We start from the raw sequence: 27,336 nt of genomic DNA on the forward strand, positions 1-27,336 counted from the left end.
TGTATCAACAAATTTAATTGTCTTAATTTTACCGATTGCCCGATACTTGTTTCTTATTGCGAGGTCCTTGCAAAAATGAAGGTAGCGGCAGTGTAGCACATTTTCCCTTCACTCATTGAAGCAAAGCAAAAGAAGCGCTCGGCTAATTTCTCTACCCCAAATATCATACCATAAAGACCATAGTGCAAAGACGGCCACCGATCTTGAGATTTTACTTCACTGAAAGCGTGCATTATCTATGAAAATTGACAGAAGTATTGTGTCTTTGAATATTTTGTATCTTTGAAGCATTTTTCGAAAATATGTATCTTATTGCAAGATACTCTTATTCAGCCAAAATATCATCTTATCACGATATATAGTTATTGAGAAGGGGAATTATCTTATTATAAGATCCAGTTATACTGCCCATCTCTAAAACAGATATACATACTTCCTCTTTATTTTGTTTTCCACAAAACGAATTGAGTTCCGATAGTATGCATATCATGAGAAGGGTTCAACACCACTTTCCCATTTTATTTCCTTATTGGTAGGAATGATAACAAGGCTCAAAACGGAATCTCGTAAATTTTCCGTTGCCAAGCAATGGAGTCCTGTTTATTTTGCCTTCGTGCTGATTTGTCTACCCCCGTTTCTCTTCAAACGCGTCGCAAGAACTATGCAAGAACCTGAAGAAGGATTTTTGATCCCTTTTTTCCCTGTCCCCATCAAATCCAATTCAATTTCGGACGTGGCGGTGGATTTACAAATTTGCCAGGAAGACAAAATGTCCAACCCAATACGGAATCGTCAACTTTTAACATTTGCAGTTTCATGGATTGCCTACGCATCAACATATTTACTCAGGAAGCCCCTAGGTGTCGTAAGTATCTAACAGCGAGCCTTTTTGATGGCATTAATAATGATTTGATCATCATATCATTATTTTTGATGACAGTTATTGTCAAGTTTGCAAACATGAGTACTGATATGGACAAAGAAAGTATGCAGTCTAGTCTTTGGTGATATATATTAAAAAATTGGCTCTATTAGCAATAAGAGTCATTAAAACAATCAATTTGAATGTTGGACCAACAGAATTTTGATGCATCTTTGCTTGCAGGCTAGGCTTATAATGTATCTTCAGATGAAAATGAATTTTATCTATCATCAGATTCTTTAAGCCTAAAGCACAAATTGAATTTCTATATTTAGGCAAAGGTCAGCAACTAAAAACTATTGCCCTTAAGAAAATCACTTAGTCCAATGCTGTCTGTGGCAGAAAGAAAAGCAAAGCAGATGTCACTTTGATCAATGCTTTGATGTGTATCTTTTTGCGTCATAACTATCCCTAAATCTCAACAACCATAATTCTTTTTGAAATGTGAAACTTAGGTAAACAAACAGGGCTTAATATTGTAATGCCCTTTCCAAATATTTTTCCTGATGTCTTAATATGATTTGCAAGAAGGCTATGTGGGTATTATCTGGCATGAGACTGTGGGCTCCTTGCTTCGCTCCCTGATGTTATCTGTGAACCAAGAAACTAATCAACACAAGGCTCTGCCCAGTATCCTACATACACTCCCCTCACAAAAGTATTGCATCACCTTGAAGGAGGTGAAATGGCACAAGAATTATCAAAAGCTGTGCAAATTGATTGTGTTTTTAAGTGGCGAATAGGAGTGGGTAAGAAGTGAAACAATCACCAATCAAAATTTCAATCGTTTTAGAGCACCTTTTAAAAAATGACAGTAAAAAACATCTTTTAACAGTTTCAAGTTTTGATATTTTGACTGGAGCCGCAACCTTTTGAAGCCACTTTGAGCCTTCTTGAATTGGTTGGATATTATTGGGCAATGCATTATTGTGGAATTTCATGTCAAACCTGGAGAATTCTTTTAATGAATGATTCTTTGGTTCTTCAAAATCCATTTTTTAACTTTGGTTTTGTAAGATACCAAAAATTTTCTTCGATGTGCTAATCTGAATTTGATGGATGCCATGGAAAAACTTGAATTCTTTTAGTTTGGAAGTAAATTCTTATAAGAATGGTTTCCTTTTACTCAGGTAACTATTTATTTTGTATTTTAGGTAAGACACTCATTTTAATTTGTCTGGAAGGATATTAAAATAAATAAACCTTGCTCAGCCTCCACTTTCATGTGCTTTAGTGTCCCAAGTGTAAATGCCGTAAAGTGAAACAGGCAAATTCTTTCCCCTCTAACATCATTTTTTTACACATGCACTGCTTGGTTTCTTTGCTACTGAAGCACTCACAAGAAAATATTTTTAAATTCTCACAGCTGTGGTGTGGCTGCATCTAACTTGCTCAACAATTTTTTGAAAATTGAAGTCCTCTTTCCTGTAAATATTTTAGAGTGATTGGTCTCTCATTTGTAATTTTTTTCTCCTTTAGGCATGCTCTATATTTCTACAACAAAAAATTTTCTGCATAATTTATATATAAACATTTCAATTTAAGTTTTCTATGGTGTCAGTAATATTTTCAAGAATTTCCTGCCAAAATTTGCTACAAAATACACCCATTCACCCAATTCATGCAGTCAAATGTTTGTTATGGTTGAAAAGTTGACAAAAAAGTGTTTTGAACAAGGTGGTGCAATACTTTTGTAAGGGGTTTGTAAACATCCACACTCTAGCATACAAAGAAAAGTGTTAGAGCCGACAGAAAAGTTTGTTGCATTTCCTTGACGATCAAGATTTCTGAATGTTTATTGGTATAGTCAGCCTTACCAGTGCTCTGATGATGTGTAGCACTGGTAAAAATGCAAGTGATTAGCATATCCAGATCTGAGGACCAATGTGATAATAAATGATTCAATTTTGTAACTCTATCCTACTCAACTACTGGTGCTCTGAACATTGTTGAATAATAGGATTTCCTTGGATAGTTTTGAAATTTTATATATACTGTTTTGGTTTGAACTTTTTTTAATCTTGCAGAATCTTTACTTCTTATAAAAAAATCATATAATTCCTCTTTTTGTCCCTTGTGTGATCCAGACATGCCACATTGATCTTGATATTACCAGACATTTATTTTGGTAAACCATGTCAATCTTAACCAAATTATTAGTTTAGTTTCAAAGATACAAAAGAATGTACAGGCTCTTTGGTTGATAAAAGTTAGGCATTGGGTTGATATAACATGTGCATACATTATTTTTTTTTTCATTTTCATTTTTCATTTTCATCAATCTATTTTATATACAATCTAATACATATTACAAAACAACTGAATACAACTACAATAATAACAAATTTATGACATCAAACAAAAAATAGATAAATATGAGACTGTATATAAAATAGACTGATTAAGGAGGAGCTCTCTAAATAGATAAACTTATCGAGAGAGAGCCCCCCCCCCCACCCCATAAAAGAAAACTTTAAAGAAAATTATTATTTAAAACAACAACAAATATTGATATATATAAATATTAATAGAAAATATAAATGAATACATTACATTATAAATGAATACACATTACATTAGTGGAACAAAGGAACAAAATGATAATTCAGCCTCCAGGTAGACTATTGAACAACTATGTTGTTGGTAAATCATGTTGATATGATTAATTGATATGATTGTTAGTGACAGCTTATGAGAAATATTATACCCTGATATGGAAGATAATTATTGTGTGTTCGGCTGTACTTTGTAACAGCCAATAAATGAATAGTTGTGTTGCAAAATCTTAAAGGCATTGAGTCATGGTAAATAGGCTTTCTCTATCAGGGGTCATTTGGTTTCGGGGTGATCACTGCTGTTTCATGTGATATTGGCATCCGTTGTTGACAACTTGCTATTGATGGAAACTGTTATGTTAATCAGTACGAGGTGAGTTCATGTGACCAGTTCAAGGTCAACCAATAGCATTGCAGTCATGGAAATCATGACTCAGCGGATTTTGGCACTTAGGGTATACCCAGTCTATTTATCATGACTCAATGCCTTTAATAATAGTTATCATATTGAGTACTTCAGCACACAAATATTTTGTTGACAGTATTTGTTTTCTTTTTAGATCAAGTCTGACCTAACATCATCCCATAGCCTAAGCAAAACAGATTTAGGATGGTTGGACACAGCTCTTCTATTTCCATATGCAATAATGCAGGTTAGTTAGAAACATTTACATTTATGTATCTTTGTACATAAGATAGTACTAAAATGATTTTCTGAGTATTAATTGAGTATTGCTATCAATTGTGTTAAACTCAGTCAAAGATGTAATATTGTATGAGTCATACACTAAACAGGTTGAACCTCTTTTGTACAATCAAAACCAGCTGTGCAAAATAGAAATTTGATTTTGATTTGAATAAATTGTGAATTGAAACTTTGAAGTTTATGTTAACTCTTAGTTTTCTGATTTTAGATGCTTCTTGGAAATCTTGGTGATAAGTATGGTGCTAGAAAAATCTTAGCTGCAAATCTAGTAATGTCGGCTTTGTCCATGGTATGTGTTTGGAATTTCGGATACAGATTTCCTTATTGAATAATTAATTTTTTCAAATCAAACAATTCAGATTGGATATGAAAAAATTTGTTTTGAATATATATGCTCTGTGAGCATTATATTGCTAGAAGAAGTTCATTTATTCTAGTTCTACTCTGAACATAGAGATTCAACTATAAAAACTTGTGAATCTTAGGCTTTCTTGACTTCTTCCTATACTGCCAATAACATATCTCAATCAATTAAATCATATTTTTCTAGGATAATGCTCTTCCTCCCTCCTTGCCAAGGATCTCCACACAATAGTTATCATGTCTGCCCTTCTGTTGCATTCAGTACCAAAAAGCCAACTTTCAAATTCAGTACCAAATTTCTCATGACCACTTTTTTACTTTCATTTCAGGTGACATTTGGATTTTGGAGAAGCCTTTATGTGATGGCATTTTTGCTTTTTGCTAACGGAGCTGCACAGGTATGAGCAATTTTATGTTTTATTACTGGTTTATGCTTTTGATGAAACTTTTTGTTGTAGTTCACAGTTATGATTTTGATGCATATAACAGGATGACTCTAAGTTGCTACTATGAGTTTCACTGTAGACTACAGTTGTGTAGAATGGTGCAGATATAAAAAGGCAGCATTTCCTGGGGCTCTGAATCTCGTATTGAATGGAAGGTGCTAATGAAGCTGTAAGATAGACTTGCATAAATTTGCAAACCTTCTTGCATAGCTGTAAGAAAGGCTTGCATAATTCTGGCTATAAATCATAGCTGTTCCTCTTTGTCGTTTTAAAGGCCGGTTTCCATGTGTTCGCTCTGGTTGCTCTACTGAGCGAATAGACATTGGAGCATGTACAAGCTGACCTTCTTAATTCGCTCCAAATGCGCAATCATTTGCTGAGTAGTTCAACTCAATTGATCTACTGAATAAATGGTCGCATTCGCCGATTCGCTGATTTGTTGATTCGCTTTCGCCAAGTTGTGCAACCAGAGCGACGTCTTAAGACACAATATTTAGCACCTATTGGCACACATTTCAATATATAACAAATGTTAAAATTTGTTTCAGGCAACATGTTGGCCTAACTGTGTGCGGGCAATATCATCTTGGTACACTGACGAGCAGAAAGCAACCATATTTGGAATATGGGGAACCTGCACCTTTGCTGGAGGGCTTATGGGTACAGCTCTTGCGGTAAGCAGATATTACAAGCTTTCAAGCCAGGAATTTAGTTAAATTTGATGAGGGGTTAACTTTGGGTTCCAGTTGTTTGAAGTAAGATTCATGCCCAGGCACCTGCATGTCTTAGAAGCAACAATACAGTGCTTGCCAAAATTACTTGGAATACCTAACAGCTTGTTTTATTTTCTTTCATTTCTATCTTTCCGCTTCCCCTCCCCCTACCCAGTAAAAAGGTTGACTGTTCGAGGAAAATCTATATATTTCACTTGAAAAATATTTTTACTCATCTCCAATATCATTTTATAGCCGACCAACATTGTTTCCATGGGGAGAGGGGGTGGCTGAATTCGACCAGGAATACTGATGCTAATGCTCAAAGAAATTTGTAGTCAGAAACAATCCGTTGTCATACCATTAATCTTTCAAAATTGTCTTGTTGTCCTTTTGCAATGTCCTCCCTCTGAACGATAAGATGCCTAGGCAGCCATTGCTGGTATCAAATAATATTTCCAGGTACCTGCCGTGTGAGCAGGGGCGGACACTTGGTCAAATATTAGGGGGCAAGCCTATTGTTTTAATAAGATGACGTCACATTTCCCATTGTTTTAGAACAAAAGACCATTGTCCTCTAAAGTATTTGGGGGCGGTCGCCCCCCCCCAAAGTTTGCCACTGCCTGTGGGCTCTAACAGCTCATTGCGTTGCTCTACTGGGATATTCTCAAGCTTTTTTAATCGAGGATGAATATTCTTATTTTAGGTTCAACTCCAGTCTAGGTTTGCTCCTGATCTGCGGTTGGTTTTTCTGGTCCCATCGATCATTGTGGTAAGAATTTATTCTTAAAAATCTAGCGTCAGGCAACGGATATTTTGTTATAGCTGACATCTCAGAATCACAGTCAAAGAATTTCCGAAATTTCTCCCTAATATCAAAGCCTTTGTTTTCTCCTTAGAAATTTCTCCGTAAATTCGATTGAACCTCAGAGAATGGACGCCTCCTAAAACTGTCACATTTATCGTGCCTTTTCCATTAATGTGGATGTTCTGCGTTATCAGTGCCAAAAGATATGTTAATTGAAATTTTACAGCGCATGATACAGAGGATAGGTGCTCCATTTTACCTTTTTGCTACTTCATCAAACAGTTATAGCTGGATCACTCGGATTATTCTCTGTCCAACTCCTCTTCAAGTTCCATTCTCTGCCGTTTACTCTATACGAATCGAATAATCACTACATTCGAAATTTCATTTTCCCACTTGTAACCTGACATTATTGTAATGATTTTTCATTATGAAGCAAGCGAAAGTTCCCCCAGTTTTCTGTTGTTTAGTAAAGCTATTTTAAATTGCAACAAATTTGGTTGCTAAAATAGCTTAACCATCGTACAGATGGGATTAAATTAACTTCATCTGCGCATTCGTCGGCAAATATTACTAATGATATCTTAATTTATTTCTAATTATTTAACTCTTTCTTTTTAGTTTGCAGTTGGCATAATTGTGTATCTGTTCTTGTACATGCCAGAAGAGTTAGACATGGAAATTCCTGGCAAAGGTGAGGCAGTTTCTGTCTAGCATTTGTAATTTAATTTTTGGTATGCAAACTTTTTTATATCAAATTCAAATTTTATCACTCGTGTCCCGTGTCAGAGGTTTTTAAATGTCGAAAAAATCGATTGTTTACTCAAACAGCCTGGTATCAAATGAATCTCGTGAGCTAGATATCTTTCTTGCACGCTTGTTGCTAGGGGCTTTAAAAAGATTTGCACACTTGAGTATTGCTACAATATGCACAAACTTCACAATGCTGTTGTTGCCGAACATATATTAGTGGTCTCTAGCGGCAAACCTGTCACATATAAAATCTGATTCAGTTTCATTTAATCAAGGTTTTAACGTCGAAGAAATGACAAGGAAATAAAGCCATGAATGAACCCTTTGGACCGCGTCACTGGTCGTGCATGGTTTCTAGTTAGACTCAAAAGCGCAAAAATCGTATTTTACAGCGCGTTTAAAAACAGTCTCATCTTGGGTTTTGAAAAGTGGTATTCTGCTTTTGTAATAATGATTCAGTAATAAAGGACTGCTGTTTTGGAATATTGGCTCTTTTTTTTATTATAAACGCCTCCTATTTTTATGTTAATGGCCTGCTGTATTTGTGATAATTGCCTGGTTATTTTGTAGTATTAGTCCAGACTGGTATTGCTTGAATCAGTTGGATAGTTCACATTGCTTCTCTTAAAGGTAGACTTCTCAAATGTAACGAGGTTCTAATTTTTCTCCTAAGCCTATTTTATGTCAATAACTAATTTTTTCAGATTTGCAGAAGACTGTGATCGGGAAAAAGGTTCTTTCTGATAAGCAGCTGACATTCTTTCAATTATGGAAAGTTAAGTATGTAGTGTGTTCTGTTAGTATATTACCAATTGTTGTAATCACGTTATGTAACCATGCTCCCAATTATGAGGAGAAGTGGGTGAAGACAATACAATTTGAACTTGTATAAAGGAAACTACAGATTAAAAACCTCCAGGATAATTGTTAACCAATTAACACCTTCATTTTAAGAATTGCTATGTTAAAGTATAGGAGCCATTTCAGCCTGTTGCAGGAAAGTACAGGATCTTTCATCCGGGGTGTCACTGTAATATCCCAAAGAAGAGTGATTGAAATATTACCTAAAAAGACGACTATGGCTGTGGGTGATAAAAACTTTTGTGTTAAATGGTGTTTTCAAATGTTGGAGTTTGTTTCAAAACAAGTCATTCAAAAGGCAATCCATGTATTCTTCTCGAAACATCATATGTAGGGTAACCACATCCATTGAAGGCCAGTGACGGCCAGATTAGGGTGTCCAGAGTAGGGGTAGGTGAGTCAGGGTGAAGCATGAGGGTAGGGGTAGTTAGAATATGAGGGGAGTTTGGGGTAGATTAGGCCGGGGATGTAGTTCGCTGATTTTGATTGGACTCGTAGATTGGGCTGCAGTAGGCGGAGAAGGTGTAGGTGGGGCAGAAGTAGGGACCTATTTTGGGGGCTGAAACAAGGAGTTTTTTAACAGATTGACACTGTTCTACTAGCTACAGCCCAACCAGAGTAAGGTGCCTTTTAATATTTTTCAAAACTCGTCTCTTAACATCAGGTGGTAAGCAAATTTTTATTATTATTTTTTGTAGTTATAAAAAGGAGTCAAACCTGAGTAGATTTACCTTTCTTTCGTGAAGATGTGTCCGAAGCCTGTTTTTATTTTTAGAATGTTACCCGAATTGGCGTGGACAACCTTCCTTATGAAACTTGTACGATATTGTCTGTACATGTGGCTTCCGTTCTACCTGTTTCAAAATGTAAGTATTCAGCAATCCCACTCTTTATTATAAAAACAAATTTATTATAACACGAGCATCGCATCGAAGTTGGTCAAAAGTTAAGAACAAAAAACAATAAGCTGTGATACAGTAAAATGTATTTTTGAGCAATGTTGCGAAACCTCTTCCATCTGAGGGTGCCATCTATGGGTCAGAGTGTGCAAAATTTGTATTTTCAAGTGTTGGAACAGGATTCGTTAGTGTAGCAGTCCAAGTTTGTTTGGAGAAAGCATGAAGCTTTTAGGATAGAAATGAATATTTTAAATTTACCAACAAAATGATGAAATAATTCAATTACTGGTAAACAGTGAACTATGAAAGAAGGGGGGTTAAGAGCGTTGCCTTGTAAAAATCTTCAGCGGAAGAAAATCCCCCCCCCCCCCTGCTCATTTATCAACGTTTCACTTTTATGTCGCCTGTTGCGCGAGATTTTTTTGCAAAATGTCCAAATGTTGCCACTGCTACAAAGTCTTTATATTAAAAGCTTTACTTATTTAAAATTCTATAGAAATAATTTGATTTTGAGACGAATAAAATTCAACAAATTCAAAATATTTTCCTATTGCATGTGGATATATTTTGCGGTGCCGGATGGAGCTTAAAACTAGACATTTTAAGATATTCATGGTTTTCTTGGTTTTGATTGCTTGGTCACTCTCATCTATTTTTGTATCCCCGTTTGAGTTTTTGCGTTTTCTTTTTCCAGCTTGGCTATTCAAAGGTCATGGCCGGAGCACTAAGTACAGCATTTGAAATTGGTGGTGTTGCTGGTTCTGCGTCACTCGGTTTCCTAATGGATAGGTGAATTATTTCAATTGAACTTTGAAGCACCTCAACATACTCTTTGCCTGCTAATAGGGATCTGCGCTGTAATTACCTCTCTTTTGAATTGCCCTACCTAATGTTGGATACATTTTAGATACATTCTATGCATCTAAAATGTTTTACTATTTCAGGGCATAAGTCTGTTATTTTTAATGAATTCCATTTAAAACGGGATTCATTACTTAATGAGGCCCTCTCGACCTCGAGGCCCTGATGCAAATTGCCCTTGCCCCCCCACCCTCTCGGCGGCCCTGACTGCATGCTATCTACCCTGGGTACCAGAGCCTCATAAATCCGGGGATAAAGTATTGTAGACAGCTGCGGTGGCAAAAATTGTTTCCAGGACTTGTTTCTAAATATATTTCTGAGACTAAATAATGGATACTCTGTTACCCTGGTTATTTGCTATCACGTTTAGTCTATATACTCAACCTCTATTCCAATCCTAGTTACAACATTTGTAGAGACCCTTAGCCTCTCCGCTTGTTTTCTGATCAAAGAGAATGTCCATGACGTCATATATCTCTGTTGAATAGTTTTGTAAGTCCTGGCCGAGTCACATCCATGTTGTATGGCCCTGAGTTTCATTCTGTCAAGAGCAAGAAAGATTCAGTATTAACTCTCTATTTATCGAATTTTTACGCTGTAATGCTCATGCTATTTGCTGCCAAATGGTTCACACTCGCAACTTTTTATATGAGTTTTCTAAATGAAAAGCTTCTGCTGTTCCTTTCGTGGCTGAAATTTTTTTATTTAAACGTGTTGAATGAGAGAACAATTTTTTATCTGCTTTTTCATGCTAAGCACTCAGTAAAGAGATTACATCGCAATCCCTTCTTTATAAGAAAGCGTACAACATTGTATATCTGTAATTTGTACTTCCTAAAAGGATAAAATCATTTTCATTACATCATCCCTTTGAAAGAAAGTGAAAGAATATATTTATGTATATTGTATATTGAGCTTATATCTCTGATATAATTTTTATTTTTGCATAATTTTCTGCCCCCCCCCCCCCCCCCTTAGCAATGTTCTGGGCATCTATTTCCCAGGCTGGTGCCGACACTTTTTGCAGCTTTGATCTGTTTTGCGAAATTGATTTAATGAAAAGACCATCCTATTTTTATTTAATGTTTTATAAACGTAGCTAGATATTTTAGCAGAAAGTTATTGTAATCTGTTGATAGGATGCGTGATTGCAGTTGCTCTTGCAATGACTGCGATGTTTTGGCCTGTAAATCTGTCCAAGTTCTCCTGATATGCAGTTGACAACCTTTTTATGTTTAATACTTAGATTACTTTGATAAATACAGTAAAAGTTATTTGCAGGCTTCTTGGGCATGGAAAGACACATTGGGGTGTGGTAATTGCACTCTTTGGCAGCACCATCGCACTTGTACTGTTCCAAGTTACCAGCAGATGGGGATGGCTCTTCAACGTCACGTTTATGTTTATTGCGGGTGTTTGTAATTGTGGTCCGGATGCGTTTGTGTCTGGTTCTATCGCAGCGGAACTTGGTGAAAGAGAAAATGCCCAATCCGCTGTATCTGGCTTTATAAACGGTAAGAATTCGATTTTTATTACCGTGGTTGAAGAGTACTGCATGCTAGTTGACGCCCTGATGAATTTGTTGAATAATCCAAGATTCGTGACCCACTCAAGCTCCCCTCGGATGCCTTGCATTATTTGATGGATGAATACAAAAATGTGAAATGCATAAAGAATAGAAATCGGTACAACGCCGAAACCGAACATTTGTAATTCTTCCCACTTTAGTTTGAAAGGTGTTTATCATGTTTTACAGCTGTTTTACATATCAGACAAAGGGGGAAGTCCGAGCCTTGTTTTTTTGTACACAATACGAATATGGCAATGGTTGCGAGCCTCATTTTAAACAATGTATTTGCTATTTCCACTGGTTTTCTCATTTGTTATATTTGAGATAAGATATTATAAAATGGATTTGTGTTGATAAACAGTGACTTTAAATGCAGATGAATAGATGCTTAGAATATTTATTTTGTCTATTGGTCATACTGTGACGTATTTGCATGCAATAATTTTGTTAATTTCTTCAGGGTTTGGAAGCGTGGGAACCATAATGGAAGGTCCAATAGTTGGATTTATTGCGGAACACTATGGCTGGGAAAGCACATTTTATGTTATGATCGTACTGTCATTGCTGAGTGTAGTAACAATGCTGAGGGCTGCTCGTCTTAATGATCGATTACGTCAAAATGTATTCTGATAGCCAAAATAGAGTATTTATCGCAAATTTCATTTTAGTCATTCTTGCTTTTCGTTTTCGCCATAGTATTTTTCATTTAACGCTGCGAAAATTGTTTGAATATTCTGTGTTAAATATGTTTTGTGTAATTAAGATTTTATTGCATGCAACGAATATTGTTTGATCTAGTATACAATTTCTAAATTCTAAGTGTTATGCAAAGACTGAAAGCAGATCTTTTTTGCATTCCCTTTTTTTGCGTTCAAAATCAGCTACTTTTTGTCTAGTGCAAAGCACAAAATATTGTAAACTTGCAATAATAACCAATTTCATGTTAAAAGCAATCTGTCACGACGTTGGTTGCTTATAAGAACAAAGGGATTTTTTATTGTTTCCAGTCCCCCTTTAATTTATCACATTGTAAAAATTAGGCGGAGCGCTGGAATCGTGTTTAGGCTATTGTTCCAGCTATTGTTCTTGTTAACCAATCCACAACGAGACAGATTGCCTTTAAGGATTCTTGACTGGTTGGGCAAAACCAAAGAGATTATCAGCATTTCCCCGATGCTAAAAATGGTGATTCTAAAAGAAGCTCTGCTTGTCCCCGCATTGACCTGGTGTCTTCAGCATCTGAAGATAGTCTATGGGGTGGCATGACGTTAGAAATAAGAACCAAAGCCAGGGGTTAGAAATAACAGAAATAAGAAAAGGGGTTAGAAATGAATTTTTTCTGAGCAAAGATGGTCTTCGTCGCTTGTTCTGTCACGTATCTGCGATGAAAAAGATCCTTCGGCGATTAAGGTTGCTATGCTCGGAGTAAGCAGGCACAGTCCGCACAAACATATAATTAAATAACCTAAATACACCCTTTCTTATATAAGAACAGTTTTATAAGGACGCGAGCCTCAAAGTTGGTCATTACTGTAAAATTAAATTGTTTACAAATTTTTGTAGCTACGTAGCTACGAGGAAGGCTTCGGGGTACCACGGCCTGAAATTAGCACAGGGGTATTTTGAGGTAGGGGACGAATTAAACCTTTTTCAGCAAATCTAATTGTATAGGTTTACCAAGTTTTGTGGCTGTATAGCTAACTCTATGGTAATCATTTTGACATCGTGTTCTCTGAATTGGGCACGAGTATCCCGGTCTTAAAATAGTACAGGGGGTATTTTTGAGGACTTTTGGGTCACTGAAACTTAATCGTAGACCTGTCATTTCAGTGTAACTCAACTGTCCAAACTGTCCTCTGTGCAATTTGGAAAACAGAATGTCATCTAATGAATGATATAATGACAGAAGTCATTGCTTCTCTCACAGTTATGGGTCCTCTTGAAATTCAAGGGGGCCTAGGCAGGGCCGTCGCGAGACAAGCCTTGTTGGGGGGTGTGGACTACAAATTTACCTGATTAAAAAAATTTTGCCTGAAATTCTTTAGTTGCTGTCACAAACCTGTTGCCAAATCCCTATATCGGAATGGGCAAAGGATATAGTTACTACCCGAGGCGGCACCATGGTTGCCGCCGAAGGAGCAGGAAATTTTCGAATTTCGATGCTTCTAGTTCCCTGGAAAATGCACTATTTCAAGCACATTTCACTAAAGCAATCCCCCTAATCCTATTAAAAATAAATTTTTTTGCAAACAAATTGAACAGCAGATGAAAACAACTGGTACAATTTCGCCGTGGTCTTGAGAAATACCATGTTGTCAGTTACTTCTGAAGCTAGGTAACAAGCAGCACTGTCAGGGCCTAAAATAAGCGTGGATCTGACTCACTTTGTGGAGTTGTAAATTAAAATTGTGGACCTGTAGTAATAGAAAGTGTGGATTTGTAAATAATGCATGTTCTTGAAAGTGCAGCATAAAATACCTATCGAAACGTCTAAGAAAGAAAAGGGAATATTTTTCCAATTCGCAATAAATGCCCAATCCCAGCCTTATGTATTGCACTCATTTTTTATAAGAAAATTGCGATAAGAAATAAGCAATGGATAATAAAGAAGAATTATAAAAATTCAGAGCTCGAAGCTTCAGTGCATGCGGAGAAAAATCGATTGCGCTTTATGATATTGCTGTGTGCTATTTTGAAGTAAAATGGACTCTGTATACAGCTTTAACTTCAAGACATCCTCTCAATTAAGTTTGCTTTTATGACTTGCTTCAAAAAAGACACCGTGCCTTAAGACCAAGACCGAGATTATGATTTCCTGCCCGTAATGTATTTTGGGGTTTTATGTGATATCTTTCAGTAGATTTCAAAAAAAGTTATAAACCATTTCAACTAAGGTGTTTTAAATTGGAGAACCATTGGAAAGATTCCTCTCAAGGCTACAGTAGCTGAACGATGATAAGCCTCTCGGTGGTAGCTGGGAGGAACATCCAATTGGGAATGTTGCATAACAGGGACTATAGTCCTCCTCAACTTTTTTGCAATAATAGGTTAGAAAATGTTTTGAAAGTTTACGCTAACGAACGCATTAGTAGCAGTTCTTCTGGGAACACGTTTTTGTTATTTTCGATGATGCTTTATCATGTGTGATCAAAGATAAATTTGTATTTTATCTAACTCGGTTTTGTATTTTTATGTTAATTGAAATCTTCTTCAAATCGTTTAAGATGATAAGGACAGAAAAAACAAAATATTTTCTGAAAGGAGTGGTTTCCGGTGGCAGCCACATATTTTGTGGTTGGCAGTCAAATGCAGCCAACTAAACGCAGTATACAAAAAGCTAAATTTTTGCTAATTATTGGGAGTGATACCGTAATCAAAATTTGCTTTGTAGGTTACAAAAGTTTTCGCTTGCTTTGATCTAAAACTGTCTGTTATCTTTTGCTTTGTTTCATCATTCATCATTTGCAATTTTAAAATTATTTTGAATATTATCTGTGCAAAAAATTTTTGTTTCCTTTGCATTTTCGTTGTTTTTTGCAACATGCTGCCAGAATTCAGCCAAATTTTGCTTCTTCGGCCAAATCAATTTATGACGGCCAAGGGGTTTTAAGAAACTGCCAAAATGGAGAAATTTGGCCATCAAACCATGGATCTAAATTGCCTATTTGTTTATGAAGGATGAGTACACTGGGTTACAAATTTGAGTACAAATTTAGCGTAATTCCAAAATTGAGATCTGGTGCGTGGTTTCTGCATTACAAACAAGATGGGGGTAAAGATCATGCTTTCAAACTGGGCGAAAAGAGAATAAGAATAAACAAGCACAATTTGTACATCAGTGAGAGAAGAGTTTATTTGCCATCTGTAACAAGGTTTATAGTATCAAAACTTTTTGAAGAACAGATTTGATGACAAAGAATTTGATGGGCTGAATGCAGTTAAGAACTTTCTATAAGTAAAAGAGACTTAAGAAAGCTTCACCCAGTTTTTGTCCCGGACATCGCAGCAATCCCTAATTCTATCGATGCAGAGAGGCTGATTCCCACCTACAACAAGATAGAAGCAGGTGGGGAAAGCAGCATAGCTCCAGAAAACTTATCAAATGGATAAATATTGCAATTAATATGCTTGATCTCGCAAGTTTCGAGTTCCGAGAAAAGCTGCAAAGATATGGTTCCAAAAAACCAAAAAAATACCAAAGTCTGGGAAGCAAGGCTGATTTAAGGGAGTTTTTGAAGATGAAAGGAAAAAATAACTTTGACCGAGATCCGAACAAACCATGTAAAAGAGTTTCTTTTCGATAACTTTTTGCTCACATATTAAGACATCGCTATATGTAGCTAATCTTCTTATTAACCCAACATATATATAGTGTAAAGAATCAACTTTTGCTACTTATATTTCATTCATTTAAGAATTTGCCCAATAAGGACATGCTATTTGCACTATATTGGCAGTTCCTATATTTGCCACCCTCGTGATGCCAACCCTAGCAAAGTACCACGCCCAATTTTTTCAAAAAATGTGGATCTGTAAAAATTTCTTATTTTAGGCCTTGGCACTGGTTGTCAATTTAGACTCATTATTTTTTAATTTTAATTTTTGCGGCTCTGGTACCCAGGGTATTTCCTTCTTAGCATGCCTTTTGAATGTTAAAAAAATCTGGAGCTCGAAGTGAATTGCAGTTGACGCTTCTACCGAGAAACTTTAGGGGAAATGGACACAAGACACAATTTCACCTAAAGAGGGCCTGGATTTTTCGATTTAGTGCCAACAAGAAATCTTCAAGTCATTAGTTTTTTTATCTTCCTTCATATCAAGAAATATCTTATTTAGCCAAAGGAGCAACTATCTTTGCTTGATCTTTTATCATTTTATGACAGGGAGGTCTCAAAAATACCTAAAGCGTTTCTTCCACCGAGCGCGTTTTACCTGAAATTTCCTAATGAGATACTTTGGGGAGGGGGTGTGACACCCCACACACCCCCCGGTTGCCACGCCCCTGGCCCTAGGGTCTTAGGACTTGGTTTTTCAGAATGCCTATATCCCATCTTTACGCATATCTTTACCTGCTACGCATATCAAATTGCTACCTGGCGTGACCCTCAACCTTATCAACCCCACATTACACGACTTAACGTTCCGCTGGGTCAAAGGTAGGCGACAGTTTCTTTGAAATAGTTCTCTTTGTTTCCTGACTGAAACGATTAGCTTTAATTCCGTTTATTACATTCGATTAATCAGCTTTCAAAACATCCTCTTTTGCAGCAAGTTGACATATCTTTCTCACGTGGGTTGGATGCCTTTTTCAAGGACAAAAATGCTAATAAAGGGACAAAAGCTATTGCAAACTCGCTTGTCTTCACTCTTGTCGTCACTGTGTAAACATTTTATTCGAACAAGGCTATTTGTCATTAGACAAAGGCGTTCGGGCGAGAAGTAAACACTGGCCTAGTTAAATTCAGATTCAATAATCCCGCAGAAGACGTGAAATATTTCCTGTGAAGCAAAACAAGATTATCAGGTAACTACAACTTACTTTTAAATTATTGATGACCAGCTAACTAGTTACTTTTAAATGCCACAGCTTGCAAGAGCAGTTGGCTAGAGATAAGCGTTAGCAGAATCGATGATCTCGTTGTATTGCAGCTGATTAAAAGCAAGACCGAATCCAACTTTGTTTGATTTGACCACCAAATAATCGCTTAACAGTGTCATGATCTTTTTTATCATCACAAATCTACTTTAATGTTAATTTTTGACCACTTGTTGTTTGACTCAGCCTCTTGCTTTTGGATACAGTATTTCACAGAATTTTGGATGCACAAAATGGGATTTCATTATATGATTTGCCTTAACAGCGGAACGCGGTACCTGGACCTGACAAACCAGGGGGTGGAGTTTCATAATGAAAAATTTAAGAACCCTTCTATTTCAACTTTTGTGCCGACCAACTGAAAAACACGGAGGCACAGGGGGGCCCTCGGGAAATTTACCAGTTTTCTTTATTGGGTTTTGCCCTTTTCCTGTCACCTTGCTCCTCCTGCCGTTCTTACTTCTTCCAAACGAAGAAAGGAAGGGGGTTTTACCGGCTACCACGTAGACAATACTTGCAGCTCTTACACACACCTGTCATAGAGCCGCGGTGAGAGGTCAGATTTTTGCCGGGGTGGCGGCAGGCACGAACCCAGCACTGTAAAGGTGGGCGGGCAATAGTTGCGAAGCCAAAAAGTGTTTTATGAGGGATAAGTTTTGGCTCAACTGATTTCCATAAAAATCCTTATATTTAAGCAAAATTCCTTCAAAAATGGATGAAAAATTCCTTTTCTCTTGTCTAGTAATATTTCTTAATGCTTCTCTTTGTTAAGGATATATTAGTTTGTCGCGTGTTAGTTTTTCATGTTTTCCGGTAACGTAAAATTTTACATGCCCTTTTACCCCACAAAGTTCACCCGCGTATCCTACCTACTTACGTTTTTATGTATCCAGGTTAAATACCGCCTTTCTACTACGGCAAAAGCAATGTTGTAAATAGGTTAGTAAGAGTCACCGTGGACACTTTATAAAGAGTAGAAATTTTTATCATATCAGGGACTTGTAGACACACTTTGAGACACTTGTACATACGCTAGAAAAAAGGCTGATGGCATTCAACCCGAGTGGCTTGTGAAAGCACTCGAGGTTTCGTTTCAAATATATTCAAATAATTTAATGGCGTAACAGTGCTTGCGAAAGGCTGTTTAGTACCTAAGTTTTAATATCTGTATAATAGAAAGTCTTAGCTTTGGATGGAACAAAAAGAATAGATTTGGTGGGTCAAAACGTGTCATTTGTTCTCTCGGTATCAAACAACAAATAGTGTCAGAAATTTTATAATGTGCCAGCAAATTTTACACTAGTTTCGACATTTTGGAAACATTTAGGAATGGCAGGTAGCGACAACAGAGTTCTCAAATATTACGTCGTACAAATATTTTTGGAGATTTAAAGTTTGGACCACATATCCTAATAGAACACCACGAATTACTTCAAGCATACAAAATATCAGTTCAATATATTAAAGATTGGGCAGGATATGACCAATTAGGTTCATAGCAGAAACAAAATTACAGTGACTCGATGGGGCTTGATGGAGTGATGGAGTGACTTGATGCTCATGTTTCCACATCACAGCCAGTTGTTAACTCATTTAACTGATTTTGCATGTTTAGAGATCTCTCAGGTTGTGATCCAAATTAAGCATTTAAAAACAGCTTTTTGTGATTTATCTTTCTAATCTTTCTTCACCGGCAATTGGAAACGCAAGCATCTGAAGGGGTTTGTTTTCACTGCGTGTTTAACAGAATAAATAAAGAAGTCAACTGTAAATAGGAACTAAGCCATAATAGTAGGTACAATGGAGCCTTATCATATTTAAAAAGTTATGAATCTGCAGTCACATCAAAGATTGGCGTTCAAAATGAAGGAAATTCGAATTTCTATAGCATTGTGTGGCCTGGTGCACAGTCGATATTAGTTTTCACCATGAATGCACAAATGCACAGATTTTGTTGAGAGCGACTTTTTTCAAAAGGAAGGCGCTGTGTTTTTAGACATCAAATATTTTCTTCCTAAAATTTTTTGGCGGGCAGATAGGGCCAAAATTTATAGTTTGGCGGGCAATGCCCCCTGTGTCCCCCACCCTTGGCTTTGTGCCTGGGTGGCGGTCACTTTTTGGTGGGAAAACGATAGTCAAATTTGAAACCGGAGATTCCTAAATTTGTACCGAGGACAGTATCCTTTTAAATGGGGACATAAAAAAACAGGAACATGGCATATGTAATTTGCCTGCATCAAACCTTCTTTTAGCTGGATGGCTGCACATCAACATTGACACTAGCTGCACATTATACAATTCGAAATTAAACAAACATTGGCAACGGGTAAATAGAAAGTTTGGAAATGTGCATAGATCGGATCTGTATATCGCGATAAGCTCTGGATATAGTAACTACCCTAGGCGGCACCATGGTTGCCCCCGAAGGGAAGGAAATTTTCAAATTTTTAATATTTAGTTTGCTAGAAGAAAATGCACCGTTCTAAGCGATTTTTCTGAAGCATTTCTTCTAATCGTATTGAAAATTCCTTCATTTTTGAAAACAGATTGTGCAGCAGATAAAACAACTGATACAATTTTGCCGTGGTCTTGGAAATAGAATGCTTTTGCGTTACTTCTAAAGCCAGGTAAACAGAGCCACTTATTGTCAATTGACCCTCTTCTCAACTTGGAATTTCTTTTTTAATTTTAAAAGGGTCTGGAGCTCATGGTGAATTTCATTTAACGATTCTCCCAAAAACTGCAGGGAAATTTGACACATGGTACAATTTTACTAAAGGAGGCTCTTGATTTCAGATTTAGTACCAACAAGAAATCTCGAAATCATTGGCCTCTGTAGAAAATACCATCCAAGTGAGGGTGGCAGGACAGAAAAAGCGCTGATATCAAAAGAGTGTGACTGATAAGCTCCTCTAGTTGGGGTTAGCTTTTTCTTTCTCTTCCTCTTCTGACACACTGTGGGTGTGTCTATTGCGTCATTATTGGCCTGTTCTAGACCAAGCAAACCTTCATAATGATCTCCTGTTATATCTCATTGCTTTTCTCTTTTTATCATGTTTTTCTTCTTTGCATCTGACATTGTTAAGGTAAATTCCCTGCATAGTTACAGTCAAATAATCCCCACAAAGATCGGTGAACAGTCTATCCAAAGGGCATTTCGTGCACTTTACAAGCTATCTCCTTCTAGCTTTCATGGCTACCTTCAGCTAAATCAACTGTTCATGGGATTGGTACTCGTCAGGATACAAGAGGGGTTTAGAGCTCTAAAAATACTTCCTTGTATGGCCTTCAGACTATTCAGTAATTTGATTCGAAACTCTCGTAAGTCTCGTAAGACTTAAAGACCTTAATCTCGTAATCAGTGATCTCATTTACGGGAGTCTCAGATTGCAGGAGATGCGAATTCGCTCCAATAAATATAAATTTAAAAGGTAGTTTACGCATGCATCAGCCATAAATGACTGTTGGTTCCCTTCTGAATTCCAAAATTTGCTACAAGTTGGATTGCCGGGGAAACTTTGAAAGACTTTTGGTACCGGGGTTTGTAAGACTTGTGACCGAGGAATATGGTTGAGACAGTCTATCCCGGGGACAGTTTTTTTGTGCCGAGGGGGGGGGGTCTTGCCTTGCTCGGTGCAGGATTGTTCTTCCCTGTGAATCCATGTGCCTGAAAAGAAGCCCAAGCACATCTATAAGAAGGAGACAAGGGTGCCGTACTAAAAGGTTTTGGACGGGGCTGTTCTGTAGCCACACCCTCTAGAAGCCACACCCATTCCACAAGCGTAGCAAAAACTCTAGTAGAATGGCATCTTTGGCCGTTTTGTCAGATGCTTTACTGAGTATATGAAATCGCTCAAACAAGTCACGGTCTCAAAAAGACTGATTGTAATTAGCTCATACAAGGAAAATCTACAGAAATAAAGGGGTTGTTTAAGTGGGGCAACAGCATATAAAAAGGTTGTTTAGGGGGGCTAAGCCCCCGAGTTAACTTTGAATTTTGATAACGGGGCTAAAAGCACATTTTTTAAAAAGAAACGCCTATTTAAAGAAATTTGTCTCCTGAACCTTTAGGCTAACTTTGATCTCATCGTATTGAAAAGACTTTGCAAAACCCTCAATACTTGTGCTCATTTCATAGCTTTTTCCTCCGTTTTTTTTTGAAATTTACGCCCCAGTTTACATGTCGCAACTTTCTCCCGCAAAAAGTTTTGTCCGAAGTTAAATCCACTTAAATTTTTTTATCTGTCCGAAAATGTCCCTTTTCCACTTAATGTTCCCCACCGAAATTTCAAACATTATGATAAAGGTCCATTGATATATAGCTACAATTGCAATTTAACTCACAAATAGATTTGAGTTTTAAATGTATTTTAGAAAACGTATTAAGGTAAGAGTGTTTGTTTTCTACCATGAAAAGAAAGTCCTAATGGTCAGGGCGTGGTAGCATTTGTGAAGTGAATTTTTTATTACGCATTGCATGCGCTTTATAAATGCAGAACTCCAGTATTTGGGGAAACGTGTGTCTTTTGTGTACCTAGCCTTTTGGCTGGCAGGTAATTTTAAGATACAGAATTTATCATAGTTTTCCTTTATATTTCTTACTATTGACACATTTAGATGAAAAGGAATTTCATCTTCCGATTCAAACTTTGTATAAAGTACATAATTGTCTTGAAAATTACTGACGATCAATGTGAATCGTAAAGAGTGTGCTATTGTATGAAACCCAATACTAACCCATAAAACTCTGCTAATCAGTAAGATGAGAAATACATATCAAGGTGAAGAGCTTCACCCTACTTTGCCCTAAGGTTATGTTTCCTAGCCATCTAGTTTTAGTGATTCACCACAGCTGACGTATTTTTTTAGGGAACCGTGGCCTTGACAGTGCATTGCTGTATTTTGGACTGAAAGAAACATGACGTGTTACACCTATCGAACAAAGTACAGGCTTAGTTTCCTGGCAATGATTGTTCTAACTCTTACCTTGTGTTTGGCGAAAGTTTTCATAGGCTACAAGGAGAATTCCTTGTCTCTCATTGCCGACTCGTTTCACCTGACATCAGACGTTGCAGCTCTTGTTATCGGCTATCTAGCCCTAAGATTCTCAGAGAGGAAGATTGAAGGAAGATATACATTTGGTACTGTGAGAGCAGAGGTTCTGGGTGCTACTGTAAACGCAATTTTTTTAGTTGCAATTTGTTTCAGCTTATGTGTAGAGTCGCTGAAACGATTGGTTATTCCTGATAGCATCGAACACCCAGATGCTGTACTCATTGTCGGTGTTATCGGATTAGTTGTAAATGCAACCGGACTCATTTTGTTTCGGTATGATAGCTTCAAATGCTATAGCAAAAAGGAGGAGACTGTTAAAGACTTGAAGAAATTTTCAGTGGATGTAAAGTTCGAAAGCAGCCCCACCTCATGTCAAAGTTCACGTAAGTTATATCTATTGTTTTGAAATGAACGTTCAAATCTGGTTTGAAATGCAGCGACAAAAGTATTGCATTCAGGGACAAGCTTAAATCGTAATTATTGTCTAAACGAAGGCTCCAGGTTTCGTCCTGACGAGTGAATGTCTAGCGTGGTTTGGCGAGTTTTGTTAATGCCCAGTTTTATGGAAATTGTTCGTCTACCCTCAGAAAGTGATGAAAGTATCACTTTTTACTCGACCTTCGTTTCGTATTCTATTTTGACTGGAATGGGCGAAGTCATTATACACGGTGAACCATAATATTTTGCTATTGAAGCTTGAGCATTGTGGAATTAGAAAAAATATCTGTTTTCCAATTATTTGGTAGTCGATGATTGTTGAATATGTAAATCTCCAGCTTCTGTCCGCTAGACTAGTTAGAGAGCTAGCAAGTTAAATATATTTCAATTCTTTTCGCTGATCTGCTTTCCATTGTGTCGCAGATATTTTCATTGTGGCTTTTTTAAGCTTGCCATAATGTCGTACAATTTTATTCCAAATTCACAGTTTGAAGGCAGTCTGTCCACTCAATGATTGGCTATTATGAACAATAGCTTATCCAGTCTTAACGGTTACGCTGCTCGCTTTGGCTGGCCTACAATCTCTGCCAAAACTCCTTGGAACACCTACGTATTTTGCTAACTCTTTGCTTTTTTCATATATTTCCCGTGTTTCTAATAGACAAACCCCCCTCCCCCTCTAAAACAATGTTGCTTACAATGCAGTTTATCAGGGCGATCGGTAGAAAAAGGTTTGCCACAAAAGTATGTCTTAACTTAGCTGTGAGACAACATTGTTTGAAGGGGGGGAGGGGAACGGATGCATGAAAACGTTGAAAATATCACAAGTGTTCCAAGAGTTTTGGCAGTGATTGGCAAGAAGATTTCATTACTGGAATTGAATGATGAAAAAAGAAGCATTTATTTTCCCTGTTGACACATCTGTAGCGTAGCAGAAACCAAACAAGGAACCAAACTTTTCTAGCCACAGCTTCACTACAATGGAAACACAGCCATTTGATTCAAAATCTCTGGAATTAAAGTTGTCTCTGATTGGTTTAAATCTTTTAATTATCGATCAAGCTCAACGGTGCGTGAATTTCACTCCCGTGAAAATAAAAAGTTGACCACAATTGGGGACAGACTGCCTTTAATCACAAATAAATCAGACTTTTTGACTGTGACAAAAGTAAGCATAAAATAAGCCCGTGATTCTTCGCTTAAGACAAGCTATTACAATAAAAGAGCATGCAACTGTGTATTTTCTTTCTTCCTATGAACAGGTTTACTACCAAATGTGTCAGGAGACAGTAGAAGAAGCAGCAGCTCTGCACGTCCATCACACCAACTGAACATCCATGCAGTTTATCTCCACATTCTCCAGCATGTTTTTGTAGCCATCATCGTCATTACGTCAGCATTGATTGTCATGTATGCAAAAGGAGGCTGGCTTGTTTACGTCGATCCCGCCCTTAGTCTCGTAGTCGTTGTATTCATTTTGAAAACCTCTGTGCCACTGCTTAAGGAGTGCCTCGCTATTTTCATGCAGACAGTACCGACAAGTATACAGTTAAATCATTTAGAAGAAAAACTCATAAAGATCATCCCCCAAGTAATTGGCGTTCATGAACTGCACATTTGGCAGCTTGCTGGTGATCAGATCGTTGGTTTGTAAATTCATTAACTTGCCTACTTTATCTTTTTCTGGTACTGATAAACCTTAAGCAGCTTATATCAACATACTCATTTTCATAGGGGAAAATCCACCTCTCCGTATATATGCCAATATACCGTCACTTTCATTTTTCTTGAAGCAGACATAAGTTTATTGGGTATGGTTAGATTTAAAAGCTACGAAGGCATATTAGCAAAGCATTTGTACAATAAATTTATGTCTGGAAGGCGGTGGCTCTTAAGTTTGGCAAACTGAAGGGGCTTCTCAAGGTAAAAAGGATTTGGTATCATCAATTTATCCTATTCACAGATTTCAGCTACCACCCCCCCCCCCCCCCCCCCCCCTTCCCCCGGCTAATGGTTTCGCTACAGAATATGACGATTCCTAACGGTTAGATGGAAAGAATTACAAAGTATTAAATCAAGACCTTTGATCCAACAGATCATATCCAAACTATTGGCCCGTCAGCCATCATAGGTTACTTATTGAGCCAAAATGTCGTTTGTCTTCAGTTAAGCCTCTTTTGGTTAGGTTGATATCTCGGCGTCACAACCTGACGACATTAGAGTTAATTATTTTCAAAACCACTTTGTATATATTAATATTACCTTTTTTAGTCCGTTGCTCCTTACTATGACAGTGCTTTAGACACGACAAATAAGCTATTTCATGATCTCTATGTTCTTTCAATAGTAAACCAACATTGTTGCTAGAAGAGGGGTAGCTAAATTTGCCTTTGTAAACTGACGTTAGATTTCTAAGACTTTTTGCGGAGATGGTAGGTTTGAATAACTATTGATTTCTCATCAGGATCTGCACACATTGTCTTTCGATCACACAAGGCCTTCAATCAACATTCGATCAAAGGCGTACAGGCTTTCTTCATGCAAGAAGGAATCAGTTCGCTTACGATACAACCTGAATTCTCTGAAGTTTTTCGAAGAAAAAATGACACTGACTACAGCCTTTCACGCAATCTAAACGGTGGCGATTGTCTGCTCCTGTGTGCAGAGAGAAAATGTGCCTATTTGACTTGCTGTGAAACTCCACAGAAGATCCTTGCCAAACTGACCGATGATCTGTAAAAAGGCTGCATGCTTTTTGAGGAAGAAGTGGTTTTAGATAATCGAGCTGGCTCCCTAATTAACCATCCTACATCTAATTACAGCTTACGTAATAATCAATAATTTTTTTATAGATATTAATAATTTCCTTGTCAACACACGCTACAAAATTTCATAGCCAGTCTTTTGTAAATGTAATTCACAAGGTAAATATGACGGAAGAAGAACATCAATGGAACCATCGCTGAAACAGCAATATCAAGAGTATATCTCCACATAAGCAGATCAAGGGGCGATTGTCCCCGCTTCTTCTATTTTAAAGGTGTTTGTGGGTAAATCCCACATCGCACTGCATACCCTTGAAGATCATCACAGAAAACTGGTTCTGTTGATGCAAAGTCTGTTACCACTTCCTTAATGATTTGTCGTTAGTTTGTTTGCTTCTGTGAATGTCAATTTGCTTATTATCTTTATACTCTTTTCTTACATTTCTTATTCCGTAGCAACCTTTTTTGCTGAAGTAAAAGAAAATATGTAGTATCAAACATGCTATCGTTGATTCATTGTCTATAAAAGTAATAAATACCATTTTATTTTGCAGAACATATTCGTAAGATTATTTACGTTATTGATCTAGAATGCACATGACAAACTATAATTTTTAAATCTCTAGGTGTCTTTTTCTTGAAAATTTGCTGCTAAATCTCGCTCGATTGTGAAACAATGAAGCCCTCATAATTCGCTATATGTATAATCATTCTCTATAATGTTTTAGGAGCTGATCATAGGGAAATGTCCATGATAATATAATTACTAAAATATCAACTGTATATGGACTCCATACATATGAAACTGAAGGCAGTAACAAAACACGTGTGTACGAGATTACATCATTGATCAGGGGATTACATGGGCAGATTACATACGGGACTTAGTGTACATACGGGATACTAATTATGTGAACATTACATTCTCTTCAGACTGGACACTTTATAACTCGAAATAAGAGCGGAATGAAGTCAGCTACTTATGTTTTGAAAGAAACTGTTTCGGATAATTTCTTTGAAAGCATTGCAATGACCTACACGTTCGTTATCAAAGAGATCACTTTTGCATCTTACTGGTGTATACCTTAATAATTAGAATAAATCCCATAGTAATGGAGGAGGGGAGTTATTTTACCCTTTACATTTTAGTGGATTTCTTATTTGATAGGCATAGGCATTTTGAAAAACAACAAAATGGTGGTTGGAAATTAACAACAACATATAGTACAAGTGTAGATTCTGCTTGAATGCCAAAAGCATTGTAAAGTAGTTGTAATTGGAGTGTGAGGGAACGGCTTAGTCAAATCATAGTTTCAATTGACTATAGTCGAGCCATAGCTACAGCAGTCATGCTATGTTCATGGATTTTCACAAAATCTAGGAGTTCTGGGTTTATTCAAGACAAGATTCGACTGTTTCCTTATCTTTTTTACTTCGTGTACTGAAGTATCTTAGTTCTTGCTGGCAATCCAGTACTCGGTTCTTATAACGAGTTTCTTATAAAAGTACACTTTTTTTATAAGAACCAGTAAATTTAAGTTCAGGCTGACTGTTCTTAATTTTTTCGAAAATCTAAGGCTGGATTGTTCTTAATTTGTTCTTAAATTAAGAGGGTGTAAGCAGTGCTATTGCTAGCTTTTTCGCTCTAAGGAAGTGTTCAGGCCTCATTTGCCAACAAAGTGAGTGAGACAGCCTTAATTTGCTGACAAATTTGAATATTCACCGAAAAAGCACCAACACATCGCTAAAAATCCTCGATTTTGAGAAAAAACGTTGTTCAAAATTGCATTTTGTAGAAGCTCAGCCTCAGCTTGTTCTTAATTTGTTCTTAACATTTGACCAATTTGAGTCTCATGTTCTTATAAAATTGTATAAAAAAAATTGTAGGTTAATGAGTGTAACTTCTGACACTCAATGTTTGGATAATAAAAATACTTAGTAACATCCCTTGACGTGATTTGATGTGTAAACCGATAATTTAAAAAAATTGCGTAATAAATTGATGATAAGCTCAGCTTGTTCCGA

At 36.9% G+C, this 27,336-nt stretch overlaps 2 protein-coding genes across 2 annotated transcripts; both read left to right on the plus strand.

The window, feature by feature from the left end:
* The first annotated feature begins 703 nt into the window (after nt 1-703).
* Nucleotides 704-12,721, plus strand: LOC135692557 (uncharacterized). Its single transcript, XM_065210728.2, has 12 exons — nt 704-865; nt 4,038-4,130; nt 4,392-4,472; nt 4,876-4,944; nt 5,541-5,666; nt 6,412-6,477; nt 7,135-7,207; nt 7,971-8,046; nt 8,903-8,993; nt 9,721-9,815; nt 11,169-11,401; nt 11,918-12,721. The coding sequence occupies exons 1-12, from the start codon at nt 770-772 to the stop codon at nt 12,085-12,087; spliced, it is 1,269 nt and encodes a 422-aa protein (XP_065066800.2). The 5' UTR covers nt 704-769; the 3' UTR covers nt 12,088-12,721.
* Nucleotides 12,722-16,673: 3,952 nt separating this feature from the next.
* LOC135692558 (uncharacterized) lies at nt 16,674-26,780 on the plus strand. Its single transcript, XM_065210729.2, has 4 exons — nt 16,674-16,981; nt 21,923-22,491; nt 23,809-24,192; nt 25,011-26,780. The coding sequence occupies exons 2-4, from the start codon at nt 21,972-21,974 to the stop codon at nt 25,283-25,285; spliced, it is 1,179 nt and encodes a 392-aa protein (XP_065066801.2). The 5' UTR covers nt 16,674-16,981; nt 21,923-21,971; the 3' UTR covers nt 25,286-26,780.
* Nucleotides 26,781-27,336: the final 556 nt, after the last annotated feature.

This window comes from Rhopilema esculentum, chromosome 3 (genome assembly GCF_057945365.1).
Source record: "Rhopilema esculentum isolate cy_ngs chromosome 3, ASM5794536v1, whole genome shotgun sequence".
NCBI lineage: Eukaryota > Metazoa > Cnidaria > Scyphozoa > Rhizostomeae > Rhizostomatidae > Rhopilema > Rhopilema esculentum.